Source organism: Strix aluco, chromosome 17 (assembly GCF_031877795.1).
Source record: "Strix aluco isolate bStrAlu1 chromosome 17, bStrAlu1.hap1, whole genome shotgun sequence".
NCBI lineage: Eukaryota > Metazoa > Chordata > Aves > Strigiformes > Strigidae > Strix > Strix aluco.
The window spans coordinates 1,077,054-1,095,104 of record NC_133947.1 but is presented as its reverse complement, the minus strand read 5'-3'; the positions used below and the strand labels follow the sequence as shown (position 1 = coordinate 1,095,104).

The 18,051-nt window shown below is 53.8% G+C and overlaps 1 protein-coding gene across 1 annotated transcript; it reads left to right on the top strand.

The window, feature by feature from the left end:
* Window positions 1–90: 90 nt before the first annotated feature.
* Window positions 91–17,410, top strand: TM9SF4 (transmembrane 9 superfamily member 4). Its single transcript, XM_074843602.1, has 18 exons — window positions 91–192; window positions 5,732–5,845; window positions 7,417–7,516; window positions 7,926–8,094; window positions 8,175–8,304; window positions 9,318–9,441; window positions 10,304–10,422; window positions 10,560–10,671; window positions 11,150–11,220; window positions 11,646–11,778; window positions 12,311–12,392; window positions 12,479–12,554; window positions 12,879–12,962; window positions 13,077–13,252; window positions 13,594–13,657; window positions 14,234–14,353; window positions 14,884–14,973; window positions 15,291–17,410. Exons 1-18 carry the CDS (start codon window positions 103–105, stop codon window positions 15,438–15,440), a joined length of 2,004 nt encoding a protein of 667 aa, XP_074699703.1. The 5' UTR covers window positions 91–102; the 3' UTR covers window positions 15,441–17,410.
* The last annotated feature ends 641 nt before the right edge of the window (window positions 17,411–18,051 follow it).

The following is an 18,051-nucleotide window of genomic DNA, read 5'->3' as shown; positions in this document are numbered from 1 at the left end:
GCAGGGTTGGGCTGGGCTCGGCCCGGCCCCGGCGCCGCCTGCACCGGCAGCGCGGAGCTCCGCCGCCCGGGCCGGCCCCGGCCCGCCGAGGCCGCTGTCGCCATGGCGATCAGCCCCGCAGCCAACCGTGCGGCGCTTCCGCTGACGTCCGGCCCGACACGTGGATCCAAGATGGCGGCGTCGGCGGCGATGGTGAGTGCGGCGGCCTCGGCGGGGCCCGGCCCGGCCCGGCCCCGCGTCCCCCCCGCCTCCTCCTCGGCCTCGGCCGGGCCCGGCCGGCGCGGGCAGGCGGCGCGGCCTGGGGGGCGGCCCCGGCGCGGGGCGCGGGGCGGGTGCTCCGGGTTCGGGCCTGCACCGCGCTGGGATGGACGCGGCGCCCGGCCCGCAGCCCCGCCGGCCCCCGCGCCTCCCCTCGCCCCGTCCCCGCGGGCTGCGCCGGCCCCTGCCCGGGGAACGCTCCCCGGTTCCTACCGGGGCCTTGTAGCCGTCCCGCGTCTCCCTGGGGGCGTCCCCTGGGCCCGGGCGGCGGCGGGCCGTGTCACCGGAGGAGGGCAGGGCAGCGCTGGGGCCGCCGCTCGGTGCCCGCGGGCCCAGGGGTGCGGAACCGGGTCCCTGCCCCCCGCCAGCCCCGCGCTCCCTCGGCAGCAAAACCGGCTCCGCGTCCAGGATTCACGGCGTGGTCTGGGCAGGAGGAACGCGGGGCCGGGCTGGGGGTGCTCTGCCGGGGGCACGGCCGCGGCCTGAGCGGAGCCTTGGGGCGCTCTCGGTTGTAGGGAGCACCGGCCGCCCTTCTCCGCCCCGTGCCGCGCTCTCGGGGGGGAGCGTTGCCCGAAGCGGGCGCTTACACCAAGGAAAGGGGCTGTTGCGTGGTGTGCGGTTTTCACAAGGGTTTGGCAGCGATTATCGACTCGGGGTGCGAGCAGCCGCTTTCCCTCCCCGCGTCTCGGCGTCTCTGCTGCTATTACTGAGTTATTCCCCGAAGCCTTGGACAGCTGAAGATGCTTCTGGTGGGAGTTTGCTAAGGCAGGCGAGCATTGGTGCCACCTCATGGAAGAGAAAACGAGCTGCCTGAAGTCTTGTAGTAGAAAAATGGATTTTCCTCCTTGCTTTCAAAGAAGGATATTTCCTTGATAATGTGTTGCAAGAATAGGTGCATGAATAAATGATGTGTGCTGAATCAAAGGTCGCTGTTGGCCAGGGTAGGGGATGTGAGGTGACTCATGTAGCGTAAAGATTGTCAGAAACTGGAAGGGCGATTGGAAGAGCAGAGGTTTTCATTTATTTTGCTTTAAGTATCTTCATACTCTGCTGGCTTTCCCCCAGGCAGGGAGGAGGGAGTGTCTGAGCTGGCTTTGAGAGCTGAAGATGGTCCTACTGGGAATTTCCTTGTAGCCTTCTCTTTTATGAAAGGCAGAGGAGACTGCTAACAGCTCTCCTGGTGTCAAAGGAGCTCTCTGAAATCAATGTGAATGCAGCACTTGTCTCCCTTCGAAAGGCTTTCAGCGACTCTTCCGAGTGCAAGGGCGAGCTGGGCGGAGATGCAATAAAGATGAGCTTGTCCAAACAGTTGACAAGAACATCTAAGGAGGCAGCCCTCGAAAAAGGGGGGCGAGTGTCAGGCTGCCACCTCGGAGGGGGTGAAGAGCAGGTGCCCTTAGCACTGTGCACGTCCTGTTAATGTGCCTGAGGGTAGAATAAATGTTACATGTGGGAGCGAGCTTCAGCTTGCTCCGTTACATGTGGATTATTTTTTTTCCTCCCGCAAAGTAGTGGGTTGTGTCTTTCTTCCCTTTCTGTCACCATATTAAAAAGTTTCAGGAAGTGGAACAGGATATCGGAGCTTTGTGAATCCAGCTGGACAAATGGCTCTGCATAGGTTGGGTTTTCCCTGTTTTCCTTCGAAACTGTCGTTGAAAGTTAAAAGCTCTTGATTATGGCTGTCTGTCCCTCTTGCTCTTCTCTGCAGAAAAGAAACGGGACGATGTCCATCGTCTCATTCATCTGATACCCATTGCTGCCTCCTCCTACTTCCTCTGCCTCCCTTTGAGCAAATACTGTGTTGTGGTCTTAAGTTCTTATGTGGATTATGAAACTGTAAGACCTGAACCAGCCCTGATGTGGTACCAGCCCCATTAAAATGCTTGTAAAATGCTTGAACTTGCTGCTGCTCAAAGGTTTCTTCAAGTTGCCAGTCTGTAGAAAACACTTGCCAGTGACCTGGGCAGGGATGGCCCGGACGCGAATGGCCCGGCCACGGGCCCTCTGGGTTTCTGTTAGAGCACGTTGGCAGAGTGCCACAGGGAAAAAACTGCTTGTTGGCTTCGGTTTCCCCCTTCCCTTAAATAAATGTCGGAGTTCAGGCCCTGGCAGCGGCAGCTTCAGGGACCGCAAGCTGCAGGGAGACACACGTGTGTGCGTGGCAGTGGCGTAAATACACGTTGTAGGGTCTCTTCACGCTGGGTCAGGCTGGGATTCAGCTGAACAATTCCTCTGTTTTGGCAGCGTGTTTTGTAAAGCTTTTGTGAATTCGCAGAAAACAGCAATATTGTTTAAGCCTTTCTAAATGAGATAAATCAGAGAAACTGTGTCCTGGAATTGTTTGCAAATACCAAGTCTAGTGATAATTATCCAGAAGTACCTTCTCGGGGAGGGTTTGTTTGTGAACTTCTGTTCCTGTTGCTGTGCACAGGACAAGAAACACCGTTAGAATGGCTGCAAGGAAGGTTTGAGTTAATCTTACAGCTAAGTGCTTCATTCTAAAGTTAATTACAGGAACAGATTTTAAAAATCTTTCAAGAAAGCTCCCACAGACCTGGGGGTTGCCGTTACCCGTAGGGGATGGATGTGCCGGTGGGGAGAGTGGCTGGTGCCGCTGCTTGGGGGGTGGTTCATGTGGCTGTGCTGGCAGCAGTGCTGCCTGCGCCCTGCCTGCGCCCTGCCTGCGCCCTGCCTGCGCCCTGCCAGGGGTTCCTGGCGTGAAGCTCTGCCTGGTCTCATGCCGTGATTCCCCCAGGCTGCTTTTCGCAGGTGCGAGAGGGAAATCTGAGTGTGGCTTCTGGCGGGGTCCTGTGTGCGGAAGGAATACAGTGACATTTTGAAACAGATTTTTTCTTTTTTGAGAGAGCGAGGTTTGCTTCCCTTCAGCAGGCTCTTTGCCTGGGATAGATCCCTTCAGTGTGAGCGATGCTTCTCACCCGGCGCTGTGATTTGGGGGACAGGGGCTGATTGTGCTTCTGCAGTTACTTCTCTCATTTAGGTTGTATTCTCGTAAGAAAGGGTCTCTGGTACGTGTGTCTGCATGTACGCATGTAGTAAAATAATAAAGCTTAGTCAATCCAAATTATTCTTGTCTGCGTGCAGCTGGGTTTTTCTTGATCTGGAGTTGTGCATATTTGTTGTGCTACTTGTTGCTTTGTTGTACGATTTCCTGGCACCTCAGATGCAAGACTGTCATCTGAGAGATTTCTGTGTGCGTGCGATTTGAAATGTAAATACTTGGTAAAGGCCCCAAAGGCGCGCGCTCCTGTCTGCTGGACGGCTGGGGGCTTTGTGACTGAGCTAAAGCAGAGCCCCAGCTGGTGTGGTTTGACCTTGAGTCAGAGATAACGTAGCTTGTGGGCATCTCCCAAAGGAGCCGATGGCCAGGCCAGGCCCGTGAGTTACGCAGGTGCCTTCGCTGGGAGAAGCTGAGGTGCATCTGTCAGTACAGAAGCAAAGATCCTGATGAGAAAGGCCCCCGGCTTCAGCCTGCACATGAGCTGCCGCGTTAGGAACCTGCGCTGGGCATTTCCTTCAAATTTGACTTCCAGAGCTCCCCCACCTGTTGCGTAGCAGCGTTCCCATTTCTTGCTACCGAATGTTTTTTCCTGGCAAGACTTTCCACAGTCCCCCTCTTGTCTTTTCTGTTGCCTGGTGCTGCCTGAGTCATCGTCATCTGTATGCAAAGAGCCTGATTTCTGTCAAAGGTGTCATCAAGAATTTCATCTTCTACATGCTTGTGTGTCTCCTGAGCGCCTTCCAAAGTTCTGTCCTTATCTTGTCATCTTGCACGCTCTTCAGGGCGAGGATGGCACCGGCGTGGCTTTGGTTTTTGTTAAGTAATATTGTGCTGTGTGTGTCTGGCACCTCAGTGACAAACGAAGCGAGATAATTGCTACAGGTCGCTGGCTGCTGTAGAGCGTAATGTAGGGCAAGAGTGTTTCCTTCCAGTGCTTCACCTGCCTGGGAGACCTTTTCCTACTCGGTCGCAGAGGCACGGAGCGCTCTCTTACAAGATCAGAGAGGGCAAAATTTAGCACAGAAGACAAGGCCCATATTGTGTCGGGGTAGAGCAGTATTGAAGTCCAAGTGATTTTTAAGAGAGTGCTTCCCAGTTGCTTTCCAGAGGAGGCTTTTTGCCCCCTCTAACTGCATTGAGCTGTGCTTAGAATGGATCTCAAAATCTCCCTTGTAAGTAAAACAGATATATCTGATAATTTAGCATTAACAAGTTTTATGTAGGTGCTAGCATTTGCATTTTAAATACCTCTTAGATTTAAAACCCCTCAATATTCATGACTTTTTTCCATCCTGCTCAGTGCCAGTAGTTCTGGATGCTCTATTGACCCTCGCTGGTGCCTGGGCCAAACATACCTTACTGGCCTCAGAATAAGGCAAAAGGAAGGTGAGGAAGAGGAAGGGGTGTGGGGGCAATAGACACAGGTTATCTTCCCCCTGCCCTGACCTGATGAGGGTAGTGCTGAACCCCAGGCCCTGCTGAGCCAGCACAGGCCCCAGGCTGGGGGTGGCTCGTTCCAGTCCCAGCCCAACTCACTTGGTCAGGCTCTTTCCTCTGCCTTCCCCTTCGGTATTTGGCTCCTGCCCCGGCACGAGGCGGGACGGGCAGTAGCTCACGGAGACCGGCTCTGCCTGCCCTGCCGAGGACACGCAGGGGAAGGCAGCAGTTGGGGTTATTGTGGCTGCAGCATTAGCTCAGGAGTTGTCCCAGACCAGACTCTGTTTTTTTTCGCGTGTGTGGTTTTCCAGTGGTGCCGCACACGCAGGGAGTTTAGGAGAATGGGCTGAAGCTCGTAACACAATGAGATTGTACTGGAGTTGATGCTCTAATCCAGCCAAGCCACTGCTGTTTAATACTCTTTAAAGCTCGGTTTTCACACGGCCTTCCTGCTCGTGCTGGGCTGTGTTACCCGAGGAAGCAACAGAGTCTGTTTAAGGGTTTGCTGCTGCGCTGGTGTACAGGGTCTGGTTTGTGTTGGAGCCCCCGTGGAACTGATTGACCCTTCTAGCCTGACCCATCTCCCCACTCCCTGAAAAAAGGGGGAGAACTTTTTTGCTGTGTTACTGAGCTGTGTGGTGGCCCGGAGGGGTGAGGAGAGAAGATTGAATAGCCGGGAGCAGGGATGTGCCCATCCCTTTGGATGAGGCGAGCGGCTGGTTTGGTGTCACTTACCCTGCACTAACTACTCCACCGCCGGTAGCTGCGTGTGAGCATCAGTCTGTAAGTGGCTCCCGATGAGCAGAGCTGACAGAAATCCAGTGCCAGGGCCACTTTGCTGACTCTCTTTGATGAGAGTCACAAAACAAAGTCAAGAATAGCTTTTCGGAATTTAATTTGTGTTTAATTGCCTGACTGTGCGGCCTTTCTGATGTCTGGGGTGAACACTTTCAGTGGTGTCGCTAATGCTGTTCCCATGTTTCTGTTGTATTTTAATGTTTCTTCTCCTTTTTGCAGGAAAGGCTAAGATATATGCTGGTCTTGCTGTTGTTGCTGCACGGTACAGACTCTTTCTATGTACCTGGTGTGGCTCCTATCAACTTCCACCACAATGATCCCGTAGAAATAAAGGTAGGATGAACTTGGATGGAGCTGTTGGTCTGCTTGGGTTTTTGTGTGGTTTGTTTTTTCCCTCCTTTATATCACAGCAGCAAAGTGGGACTAGAAAGTCAAATTTGGGGATCCTGTTACTAAAATTTTGGGGGCAGATATTTTCTCTTTTTCACAATATTCGTGTAGGGTGTTGGGGATAAGCAGCCCTCAAGTGGTCACTGTCGTCATCTTACCCTGCAGTTCCCAACATGATTCTCTTTCTTGCTTCCGATATCTTCTACCAAGTTCCTTCAGTGGTTGCACCAAAGTCCTCAAGATGTTGGTCTGTTTGGGAAAAGGGCCCTCTTTCTCACTGTAGCTTTGAAGTGAATTTAATCAGAGATTTTTTCTCCAGCATTATGCTGACTCTCACAGTGAGCCTTTCAGTGGTAGGTGAGTGGTAGAATAAAGAAGTGGTTTGAATCGGACCTTTCCCATTTTCTCTTCTAGCCAGTTTGCTCACGTTGTGTCTTCAAGTCAAGTGAAATCCATGATAAACCCTTGGAGTCAGTTTGGTGCAGGCATTTGTCCTTGAGTGTTGCAGATCTTACAACCCAGGCTTGCCAAGAGCTGTTCCTGTGCAGCATTGCTGGTAGTGAGTGATGGAACTCAACTGATGGAGGAAGCTGGACTTTGTTTCCAGACATCAGCAGTTTATGGCCCATTTAATTTATTTTTCTAAAGCTGTGGCCTCTTGTCTCAGCAAAATCCAGCACCCTTGGGGATGCTGAGGCTGGCTGCTCCCACATGAAGCACAACACAGTTTTCTCGTTGGCCACAGGCTGCCAGACAGGCTATTTTTAAGCAAATGAGACTTGCCTGTGGCTACAGCAAGCTTCCCAGAAGAAGGGGGTATTGGAATGGCTGTTCTCAAAGGGATTTCACAGCCCAATGCTCCCTCAAGTCATAAGGCAAGTCAGCGTGTTTGCCAGTGCTCTTCCAATAAATGACCTTGGCTGATTACAAAACACCTCTGGTTTTCGGAGCAACTGTGGCCTTGGCTGTTGTGGTACGTCTCTGCACTTCCCTTGTGCCCTGTGATTTGTGGGAGCTCCACAAGTGTTTGGGTTTTGTCACCATCCCTTGTCTTCCTGATCAGAGGGCTCTGGCTTTCCTTACAGAGATGAAAATTGCTGAACTCTTCATATCACTAGAGGCCAGACCTCTAGGTCCAGTGTGACGTGAATTCTTTTTTGAGGAAATAACGGCAGTCTTGTCTGAAATGTGACTCTTGAATCTCTTTTGAGCTCTTTGTTGTTTTTTAGGGCTCCACTGAGTCATAAATTTGTGAAACCAATCCACTATGCTGCTTTCTTCAAGTGTTTCTCAGTTTGTGAATGAATTGCTACTAAATGGTAGTGTAGAGGAGCTGGAGCTCTCCCAGGAACAGCTGTCTCCTTTTTTTTTTTTGTTTTGTTAATTCAACAGCTTCCAAAAGTGAGCTTTATGGGAGGTGCCCCTGAAGTAAGCTTCAGCTTCTGGCTGATGTTGAGAGGACAGGAAACTGTCTGAGTTCTTTCATGGGGATAACCCTTCCCTTCTTCCTCCAGGCTGTGAAGCTGACCAGCTCGCGAACCCAGCTACCGTACGAGTACTACTCGCTGCCCTTCTGCCAGCCCACCAAGATAACGTACAAGGCTGAGAATCTCGGTACGTATCTGCTGAGCAGCGTGTTCCCCAGCGGCGAGGGAGCTGCTGCTCAGGAGCTGCCTGAGGGTATGTTTACAGGAGTTAAAAGCAATTGCAAATGTCATCTCTAATAAACTGTTTGTGAGCTCTTGCTTCCTCCAATTTATATGCTGGCTGTTTGCAAACCAGGATGCCCAGATATTGGAAAGAGGAAGCCCCTTACCTGAAGGAGGGCACGTACGCTGCTTCCTAAGTAGCTCTTGATACTTCCAGCAAAAGAGCTGAACTGCCCTTCAGTCTCATCCTGGCATCTCTGGTCACAGAGGAGACTGGCTGTGGCCCTGCCAGCTGCCCAGTGTGCTGCCAACCCAGGATCAGTGCTGAGAAGCCTGGCAGCCTTCAACCCCGCCCTTCTTTTCCTGTTTTCTAGGTGAAGTTCTTCGGGGGGACCGAATTGTAAATACACCTTTCCAGGTTTCCATGAACATGGAGAAGAAATGTGAAGTTCTGTGCAACTTGCCCAATAAGCCGGTCACTCTGACAGTGGAGCAGAGCAAGCTGATCGCCGAGCGCATCAGGGAAGATTACTATGTCCACCTGTGAGTCGGCTGGAGCGCGGGTTTGTGTCAGCGGGGATTCGGTGTTGTGGGCAAATTTGATGTGAAATCTGTGTTTTCAGCATTGCTGATAACCTCCCTGTGGCAACACGGCTGGAGTTTTATTCCAATCGTGAGGAAGAGGAGAAGAAGAAGGAGAAGGATGTGCAGTTCGAGCATGGATACAGGCTTGGGTTTATGGACGGTAACAAGGTAGAGAATGTGGGTGCTGTCCGAGGGGTGCCCAGAGATCGGGGTGTCTGTCAGAGGGAGTTAGGAGTCTACCAGGGAATATCAGAATTGGGAATATCAGAATTGGGAATGCAACCAGAAGGTTTTTTAAAGAGTGGAAATAAGAGAGAGGGCTCTTGTTGGAAGAAGAGGGTGGGTGCTGAGCTGCTGGTGCGATCGCCAGGAGTTCTGGCTGTGTCCAGCGAGTCAAACTCAGGCAGTGGTGTCCCCTCAGCAGGGCAAAGGCAGCGTGCCCCAAAGGCCGGCTGATCTTCGATGGTCTTGGAGCATCTCGCATTTAAAAAAACAAAAGTCAAGCGTTTATTGGAGGAAAAGCCACTTAAGTTTGCAAATGGAAGCTTAGCGTGTGTATTCCCGCGGACATTGTCCGTGACTGCGCGCCCCGGGACCGGCTCTTTGACTTAGCGGGTGTGTGTTTGCCAGCCTCAGGCGTTCCGCCGCGCGCGGCTCGGGTCGCTGGAGCCGAAGGTCTTGCAGGTGAACGCACCCGCGGCGCCAGCTCGGGCTCGTGGTACCTTGTTCTGTAGTAGGTGATGTAAGAGAAAGCGTGAGCGTAGGACGCTGTGGGACCCCCGGAGTCTGGGTCGCACACGTCTGCCTGGTAGGAGAAGCAGGTGGGAAATGGGGTTGTAGCTGCTGAGGCCTTTCCAACCTCAATTTGGTGATTCCACTGACGTCATGGTTGAGATGTGAGATATAATGATATTTTCAAGGCCAGAAATAGACCGAAACATTATCGCTGAAGCCTGGAGTGGTTGAGGTGTTGTTGCCTTTTCAACATCTCTGTGCTCTCCGCTTGTTCTTTTAGCCCTGGACAGTGTTAGCCTGGTCTTGCTCTGTAGCACAATGCGTCTGGGAACAGTTGGAGTCTTCAGTTCTCTGCACTGAAGCTGCTTTCTGTAGTTGTTGCTTCTGAACTTTGCCTGTTCCTCCCCTGGGGTGCTAACGTTTTATTTAATGTCAATCTGTTTTAGTTCTACCTGCACAACCACCTCTCCTTCATCCTTTACTACCACAGAGAGGATGTGGAAGAGAACCAGGAGCCCACCTACAGGGTCGTGCGCTTTGAAGTGATTCCCCAAAGTATTAAACTAGAAGGTGAGAGACTCTTCGGGAGGGGAGCAAAGGAGAAGAATCTCTTGTAGGGCCAGGAGTCGAGTGCCACTGACGGATCCGGGGGGCAGTTGTTGCTTCTGGTACAGTCTCAGGGCACAGAAATGAGAGAGGGTCCAAATTATAAGAACAATAAACCCCTTTGTTATTAAGGAAGTACCAACAGTAGAGAGATCTTGAAATGTGATCCGTGGAAAATGAATTCATATAAAAAGATCTGAGTTTGAGGTTTTGGGGTTGGATTTTTTTGGCACTGTGTCATCTAGCATGAAGTATGGGTGGTGTCTAGCTCTTGCTGGGGCTCAGATCTCCCCCGCTGGGACACTGCTGGCTCGTCCAGGGACCCACAGGGTGTTTGGAACTGGTCTAGGGGGACTGAATTTTGAAAATTATGGTTAGGGGGAAAACACTTCTACCTCAGCGAGCCCAACGTGAAGCAGGTGTCTTGAAGGGCCGCTGCTCAGCACGTGTGTCACCCACCCCATGCAGCTCTCCCCTGGCAGCAGCAGGCTGTGCTGGAGAGCTCTGGTTTCTCAGCATATCTTGGGGAATAGAGGATTTACTCACGGCCTAGGACCTTGGCTTCAGAGCCTCTGGCTTTTACCCTTCCAGATAAGGAAAGCCCTATGCATAGCTTTCCTTAAAGCTTGTTAATGGTGCTCCACTTCTGATCAGAATAATAGCTTTGCAAACTGCAGAGCGGGTCAGAAAGGAATGAGTGCTTCCCCTGGGGTACTGGGAGAAGGTGCAGCCCGGTGCCTCGTGGGTACGTGGGGCCGGGGTGATCAGTGGGAGAGGGGGTGCCGGGGAAGGGCTGACCAAGCCTGTGCTGTGTTTTCCCTTACAGATTTGAAGGCTGATGAGAAGAGTATGTGCACCCTGCCTGAAGCCACGGGCTCTGCCCCACAGGAAATCGATCCTTCGAAAGAGAACCAGCTGCTCTTCACCTACTCTGTGCACTGGGAGGTGAGGCAGTGACAGGAAGCTGGTGGGCAGCGCTGCCCCAGCTGGCTGGCAGCTGGTGCTCCACACATCTGTCGCAGTGGTGGTGTGGAAGCCACTGGGAATGTGCTGGTGTGAGAAGAACTTTCCTGTTCTTTCAGGAAAGTGACATTAAATGGGCTTCGCGCTGGGACACCTACCTGACCATGAGCGACGTGCAGATTCATTGGTTTTCTATCATTAACTCGGTTGTGGTCGTCTTTTTCCTTTCAGGTGAGTGAGATGTGTGGGGTGAAGAAGGGCTTTGCCATTCATCTGCAGGGAACTTTCTTTGTGCCTCGGCTGGAGGCGGCTCGAGGAGGATGTGGCTGTGTCTGAACCTGATCAGAAGGGGCAGGAAACAAACACTGGCCCATAGAACCCTCACGGGTCAGACAGTTACCTGCTGCTGCTCTCTGAGTGGGGTAGCTGGGGGGGTAGAATGTGGTTAATGCACGTCTTGAATGTCCATATTTAAGGAAAAACAACCACAGGAAAGCCACAGTGCCCCGTTCCTGCTGGAATTCTGCCTTCCCTACTGCCTGGGGGTTTGTTTCTGTCTTTGCTGAGGGCTGGGGAGGTGGCTGATGACGCAAGGCCTCCCCTCCGAGCCAGCGCTGGGTGCTGGTGGGAGCTGTGTGGTTGCGGAGCGCCAGGGCAGCGCAGCCACGGAGGAGCCTCCGAGCTAAACCACGTTTGTGCTTGTTTTCAGGTATCCTCAGCATGATCATCATCCGGACCCTCCGGAAGGACATTGCCAACTACAACAAGGAAGATGACATCGTATGTGTTTGTTGTGGCGCTGGGATCAGCGAGGGAGGGAAGCACGGATGAGGAGGGATTTGTTGGAAGACTTGGATTGTCTCTTTCCTCCCCCCTGTTTTGTTCTGAGCCCCAAAGATGGGGGGGGATGGCAGTTCTGTCGTGCTGTCACGACACCTTTGGCTCTGTATCACGGCAGGTTGCTGGTTCAGACGTCTTCAGCCCCAAGTAGGGACTGCAGACAGTTCCGTAAATGTGTGCCCTGGCACTGGCAGTTCAGGTCTGAGCTGTTTTAAGCCCAAGAGGGAAGAAGTTTAACTAGAGTGATAAAATTCTGTAGAAGAGCTGGATGTGGGGAAATGAACCTCCTGGGCTGACTGTGGTAGGACATTCATTCCCACCATTAGACCATATCTAAATACCTTCTTTTCCTGTTGTTGCTGCAGGAAGATACTATGGAGGAATCTGGTTGGAAACTTGTGCATGGAGATGTCTTCCGGCCGCCGCAGTATCCTATGATCCTCAGCTCTCTCCTGGGTTCTGGAATTCAGCTCTTCTGTATGATCCTGATTGTCATCTGTGAGTGGCGTGTGGCGCGTGGGGTGGCTGTGACGAGAGAGGAACGACGCCCAAGGGCGTTCATAGCTCCGCGCTCGCCTTGGCTGGAGTGAAGTCGCATAAGGCTGCTTCCTCTTGCGGGGCGGGTCGAGGCGACAGGCCTGTGCTCGGCCGTTCGGGGTTTCTAGGTCGCGTTTCCCAGCTGAAGGCATCTTTTTGTGTTTCTATTTCCTGTTACCCACATACGAGCCCTGGACTCTTATCATGGGCTGAGAGACCTGGGCACGTGTGTGCTTTGCCTTCTGCGCGGGGCCTGCTCCGACCGCTGGGAAGACTGAGGCTAAAGCCTGGTCTGTAGCTTGAGCTCAGAGCTGGGGCTTCCTCCCTCTGGCCGGCACCGGAGGCTGAGGGCGCGTTAAGCTGCGAAGGAAATGAGGGCTGTGCAGAAGGCGGGTTGCAGGCAGCCGTGGGCTGGGTCTGGGCCCCTGCTCTCCCGCGGCTGGCGAGCACACGTGCCTCAGAGCTGCTGTTCTGTCCTTCCCTCCCTCCGCAGTCGTGGCGATGCTGGGGATGCTGTCGCCTTCCAGCCGGGGCGCGTTGATGACCACCGCCTGCTTCCTCTTCATGTTCATGGGGTAGGTGCCTCCCGCTGCCCACCCCTCCTCTCCCTCTCCCTGACAACAAAAGCTAATTTTCTTTGTCTTGCCTTGTTTCTGTCCAGGGTTTTTGGTGGATTCTTTGCTGGCCGCTTATACCGGACTCTGAAAGGGCATCGATGGAAGAAGGGAGCCTTTTGTGTGAGTTCTGTGCCGTTACCCAGCTTGGCTGATGGCTGTGGATAAGGCCCACGTGGATTTGTGGGTAGCAGGGTGCAGCCTGGCTGTGCTGCAGGGATTTGGGGGGGATTGAGCCCTCACAGCTCCACACAAGAGGGCAAACACCGCAGCATGTAGTACAGCAGAGCCAGAGGCTTGTCCGAGACCCTCCCCACCGCCCCCCCTCTCTGCTGGGCTGCAGCAAAAGGGACGTTTCCTCCACGTGGGCCTTGTCCCAGCAGTGACTCGTGAAACATCTGGCTGATGAACCACGTCTTTCCTCTTAACCTGTGGTTGCTCTTGCAGACAGCTACCCTGTATCCGGGCGTCGTCTTTGGTATCTGCTTCGTCCTGAACTGTTTCATCTGGGGGAAACACTCCTCTGGAGCGGTGGGTACCTTCCCCTTGGTGTCCGCTGGGTGGGAGCGGGGTGACGGGGCTCTACCCGCGGGTGCCTGTGGGCCGACTGCCGCCTGACTCGGGCACCTCGTGGTGTGATTCCAGGTGCCTTTCCCCACCATGGTGGCCTTGCTCTGCATGTGGTTCGGGATCTCCTTGCCCTTGGTCTACCTGGGTTACTACTTCGGATTTCGCAAGCAGCCGTATGACAATCCCGTACGGACAAATCAGATTCCCAGGCAGATCCCGGAGCAGAGGTGGTATATGAATAAATTTGTTGGGTGAGTTGATGAGTGTCTGGGAAATACGGTGAGTCCAGCCCCCTCCCCTCGCTCTCCCTGGGCCGCTGAGCATCACCTGCCGGTCTCCGGACGCAGACGGCAGACGTGTTTCCTTGAGTAACACGATACCAGGGACAGTCGTGATGATTTTATAAGCACCAGTCACACCACATCAAAAGTGGTACGTGCTCGGCAGCGGCTGGGCCGTTGACTCTGACATTTATTCTGGTAATCAGGAGCTGTAGAGCTTCTGCTGGCAGCGCTCTGTGTGGTTACAGGGGACTTGTAATGGCCAGACACTTAGATTGTGCTGCTTATTATTTTTCTTTCTCACTCTGCAGGATTCTCATGGCTGGTATCCTGCCTTTTGGAGCTATGTTCATCGAATTGTTCTTCATTTTCAGTGTAAGTATTTAACCCACTTCACTCCCAAACAGGATTCCTCTCGTGCCAAACCTTTTGAAGGGGAGGGGGTCCCGCTGGAGCAGGCTCCTCTTGCTGTCCTGGCTGCAGGGGCTGGCAGGTGCCCTCTGGGCCGGTCGGGGCTGTTTCCAGAGAGCGGGGCTGTGGCTCTCTTCAGGCCATCCTCTTGCTGAGGGCACCTGGAGGTGTCTCAGGGACACTCCCTGGCGATTTGGAGGGTAAAGGTGAAAACTTGCTGTAAGGTGATGTCAGGGAGGGGTCCTGCTCTTCAGGCATTCCCGGAGCCATCCCAGCTGCCACCCGTTTAGCACCTTCTATGGATGGGGAGGAATTTGCTGGGGAGATGGAGGGGAATGAACAAGCTACCTCTGAGCTGTCTGGGGGCACCTTTTTGCAACCTGATTCCTCTGGAGTAACGTGAAATGCATCTGCAGTTTCATCTACAGGAGGCTGAGGGGCTCCTCAATTTCCCTCAGATTAGCTGCTAGAACTTACTCTCACCTTCACTGATTGATCGCAGTACAATGGACACAAATTTCTGCTGCATCTTTGTTTCAGGCGATCTGGGAGAACCAGTTCTATTACCTTTTTGGCTTTCTGTTCCTGGTGTTTATAATCCTGGTGGTATCCTGCTCCCAAATTAGCATCGTCATGGTGTACTTCCAGCTTTGTGCTGAGGTGAGATTCCTGCATTGTAGTTTTCAGTAGCTCAGGGGATTTGCTCCTGGAAAAGCCCAGGTTGTGTTAGTGCTGCTGCTCGGCAGAGATCTCGTGTGGCCTGGCCTCACCAGCGCGGTTGCTCCTGACACCTCCTGACTTCAAGGAGAATCGAAGTTCCTTGATTATCCACTGGGCTGGGAACTGTGCGTTCACACCAGCAATTCTGCTGGGAGCAGGGTATTTGGAGTTGACATCTCTTCCCAAAGAAACTCTTTCATTCCATCCCCATACAAAACGAAACGCGGGGCCAGAGGTGAGCCGTGTTCTCCGGTACTGTGGTACTGACCTGCCCTTGCTTCACCGTCAGTTCTTCATCCTCCGCGTCTGGAAACGTTCCTGTGACAGAATAGTTCCCCAGCCCCAAACTGTGGTTTTTCTTTGAAGGGAAATGGCTGGAGTTGTCCCTGTCCCAGAAGGGTCATGGCTCCCCTGAGACAGCGGCACAGGAAGAAGCAGCCTGTGGGATAACACGGCTTTTTCCCCGGCAGGATTACCGCTGGTGGTGGAGGACCTTCTTGGTGTCTGGAGGATCCGCCTTCTACGTGCTCATCTACGCCATCTTCTACTTTGTGAACAAGGTATTGTTGCTCCTCCAGCGTGGAAGTGCCGCCTCTCTAGAGGAGGTGGTTGTGTTTGGGATGGGAAGCGGCGGCACCGCCTGCTCCGAGCACATCCCCGTCTGTCCCCGGGCAGCTCCTCAGCCCCGCCGAGGGCAGGACAGGCCCTGGAGCGGGGCCCTGTGCCCTCACCCCGCCTCCGAGGGCATTGCACGTCAGCCAGACAAAACCACCTGGAGCGAGGGGTTTCCTCGCCGAGGCACGGGCCGCCCTGGGGAGCTCACTCCTGTTACCTCTGTAATTCATTCAGCTTGTTTCTCCCTCTTCTTCTGTTTTAGCTGGATATTGTTGAGTTCATTCCCTCCTTACTGTACTTTGGCTACACTGCCCTGATGGTCTTGTCCTTCTGGCTCCTCACTGGCACCATTGGCTTCTATGCAGCCTACATGTTTGTCCGGAAGATCTACGCCGCCGTGAAAATAGACTGAAGGTGCAGCCACCCAGCAGCAAGTTGACACCTTGGAGCGCGTGTCCGCCTGGGAGCCGAGGGGACGGCTTCTCCTGACTCCTTTAAGGAAACAAAATCCAGTGGGAGAGTGACAAGAGAAATAAATAACTCCTCGTTTTGGAATGTAACTTTGGCACAGTGTACATGGATTCTGGGCTACTTCTGGGGGGAAAAAGGGGTCTGTAGATACCTTACATTTTAACTTTATTATCCTGTTCCATATTTGAGGGAGTTTTTTAGCAGAGAAATATCCCTCTGTATAAGCAAACCCCCTTTTTGCTAATTCATCCTTTTTTTTTTTTATGTTGATGACGAATGGATTTGAGACAGCAGTGGAAACACTTGTGAAAACGTTTTCTTCCAGCCCCTGGGGTGCTCTAGGATTCAGGGAGACTCTTCAGACAACACCAGACGGGGTTTCTTTCCTGCCTTCATGTCTGCACGGAAGAGGGAGCTTGACTATGGCAAAATAACGGAGCCACGAGGCTCCCCCAGCGCCAGCCGAGCCCGCTCCGCCCGCAGAAGTCCTGCCTTTGGCTTGTTTACAGTTCGGCGGAGGTGCCGCTCGGAGCCTGGGAAGTGCAATTTCACCCTGCGAGCGCTTGAGAGCTGCGACCCCCGGCACCGCTTCTCCCTCCCTCCGGCCTCGGACGGCTGCGGGGCTGGGGAGGGGGGGGAATTCCTCGCGGGCGGCGCGACAGGACGCGACGTGCTGGTGGAAGCCACGTGCTGGTGCTCGAACGCCAGACTGGAAGGACGCGCGAGGTAACCACGAAGGTTCGTTCTGACGACGGCTCCGCTCCAGCCGCGTGAGGAGATGGGGCTGGCGTCCTTCCGGGAACGTCCTTCCCTGCGGAGGGAGGGCGGCGGCGCCGCTGCTCTAGTGCCAAGCGATCTGATGCAGTATTGGGCCCGAGCTGCCGCGTGTGGGGGCCGGGGACAGAGGGGTGGCCCCGAGGAGCTCGCCCGTTGCCGGGAGCGGGCTGTCTGGCTCCCTGCCCACTGCTCCGGCTGCTCTCCTCCTCCTCCTCCTCCTCCTCCTCTTGGATTCTCTACCTCCAGGAAACAGAAGAAGCACGTGCCCCTAAGCTGTATTTTGTTCTCCACAAAACAGTCCAAGCCCTCCACGATAGCCGACGTGGGTTCTTCTGCAGCGGGCTCCTCTTTTTCTGTGGCTCGATGCCTTGAGTCAGTCTGTGGGAAGCTCTTTTAAAAAGAGGTTTAAAGGTCTTTTTTTTATTTTGGTCACTTAGATGATAATTTACCAGTAAAAAGGTTCCACGCTACAGTGAAGGCTCCCTCCACCCCCAGACTAGCCAGATTCAGTCAGGGCTACAGGGGAGGGGGGTTTTTTTTTAGTGAGATCTACGAAAATTTTGCTTTTCCTTCTCGCTGTAGGAAGCAGTACGGTCTCCCAGTGACCAGCTGCCACAGGTGACACCATTCCAACCCAGAACTGTCCAAAGCCCTCCCTGTTACCAGCACTGACGTGCACCCTTGAGGGGTTTGGGGCTTTTTTTTAACCCAAATTGCCATAAGTTTCCACCAGGTCCATGCAAGGACCCGTGTCTCTCGCTGCTGCCGTGCCCCTGCGGGGAGCTGGTGGCCCGGCCCCCCGGCACCGACCCTTCCAGCCTTGCCTGGCAGCTCTGGCCGCCCCTCGTGCCAAAGCCAGGCCAGACAGGAACTGAGGATGGGAAAAGGGAGCAGGGGACGCACGTGCCAGCTGTGCCGTGGAGTCCTGCGTCAGTTCTGATTTGAGGTCCCTCTCTGAGATTTTGGTTGATTTTTCTTTTTCCTTTTATTTTCTGCCCTTGCCCCAGTGGAGAGGCTCAGCCAGCATTGATTTCTCTCCCTTCCCCAAAGTGTTTTCTCTGTATTCTTTGTAATTTTTAATTAATGTATGTATTCTTTGTGTCCTGTTGTAAATAAATCTGCCATTGTCCTGTTGTCCTGCTCTCCTGGCTTCTCCTCAGCCACCTCTTGGGATTTTCTTTTCAGAATGTTCGGCACCCGCGTGGTCTTTGATGCGTGGCTGTGGTCAGACGCCGAGCTTGGCCTACACTGTGGTTTCCTTTGTAATATTTTCCTCCTGGCACACTTGACCGAGCAGTCTGTTTCCCCCACCGTGGCATGTCCCATGTGCTGTCGTTCGTTGGAATTAAGACGCCACCAGCCGAGGCGTTTGGTCTGCCCTCGCTGTTCTGCTCGCGTGGGGTGAGGACGCTTCAGCAGCTCGTCTCGTGTGTGTGGGATACGTTGTGTGACTCGCGTAGCGCTGCTGGATGGAGCAGTAGGACTGTTGATGGTGGATGGGCTGCGAGGGCCGGGTGAGCATGTGGTGCTTTAGAGCAACAGAGGTGAGAGTAAATTAAGAAGGGAGCTGCTGTTTCTTCCGAGTAGTTTGGAGGCTGTTGGTGCTGTGGAAGCTGGACCTTCATCGCTGCTTCCCGCTCGATGCCTTCCCCAGTGTTTCTGCTGGGGGGTACGTGGCAGGAGAGCAGCGAGTGGCGGTTGATGCAGAGGGAGGGAGGGGGGGGGATGGCGAATTTCCCTCTCCCAGGGTGTTCTGCCCAGCAGAGCAGTGGGGG

Coding starts and splice junctions, on each gene's coding strand:
- TM9SF4 (XM_074843602.1), top strand. CDS start 103: ATGGCGATCAGCCCCGCAGCCAACCGTGCGGCGCTTCCGCTGACGTCC. Junction 12,963..13,076: donor GGAAACACTCCTCTGGAGCG/GTGGGTACCTTC, acceptor GTGTGATTCCAG/GTGCCTTTCCCCACCATGGT. Junction 14,974..15,290: donor TCTTCTACTTTGTGAACAAG/GTATTGTTGCTC, acceptor CTTCTGTTTTAG/CTGGATATTGTTGAGTTCAT.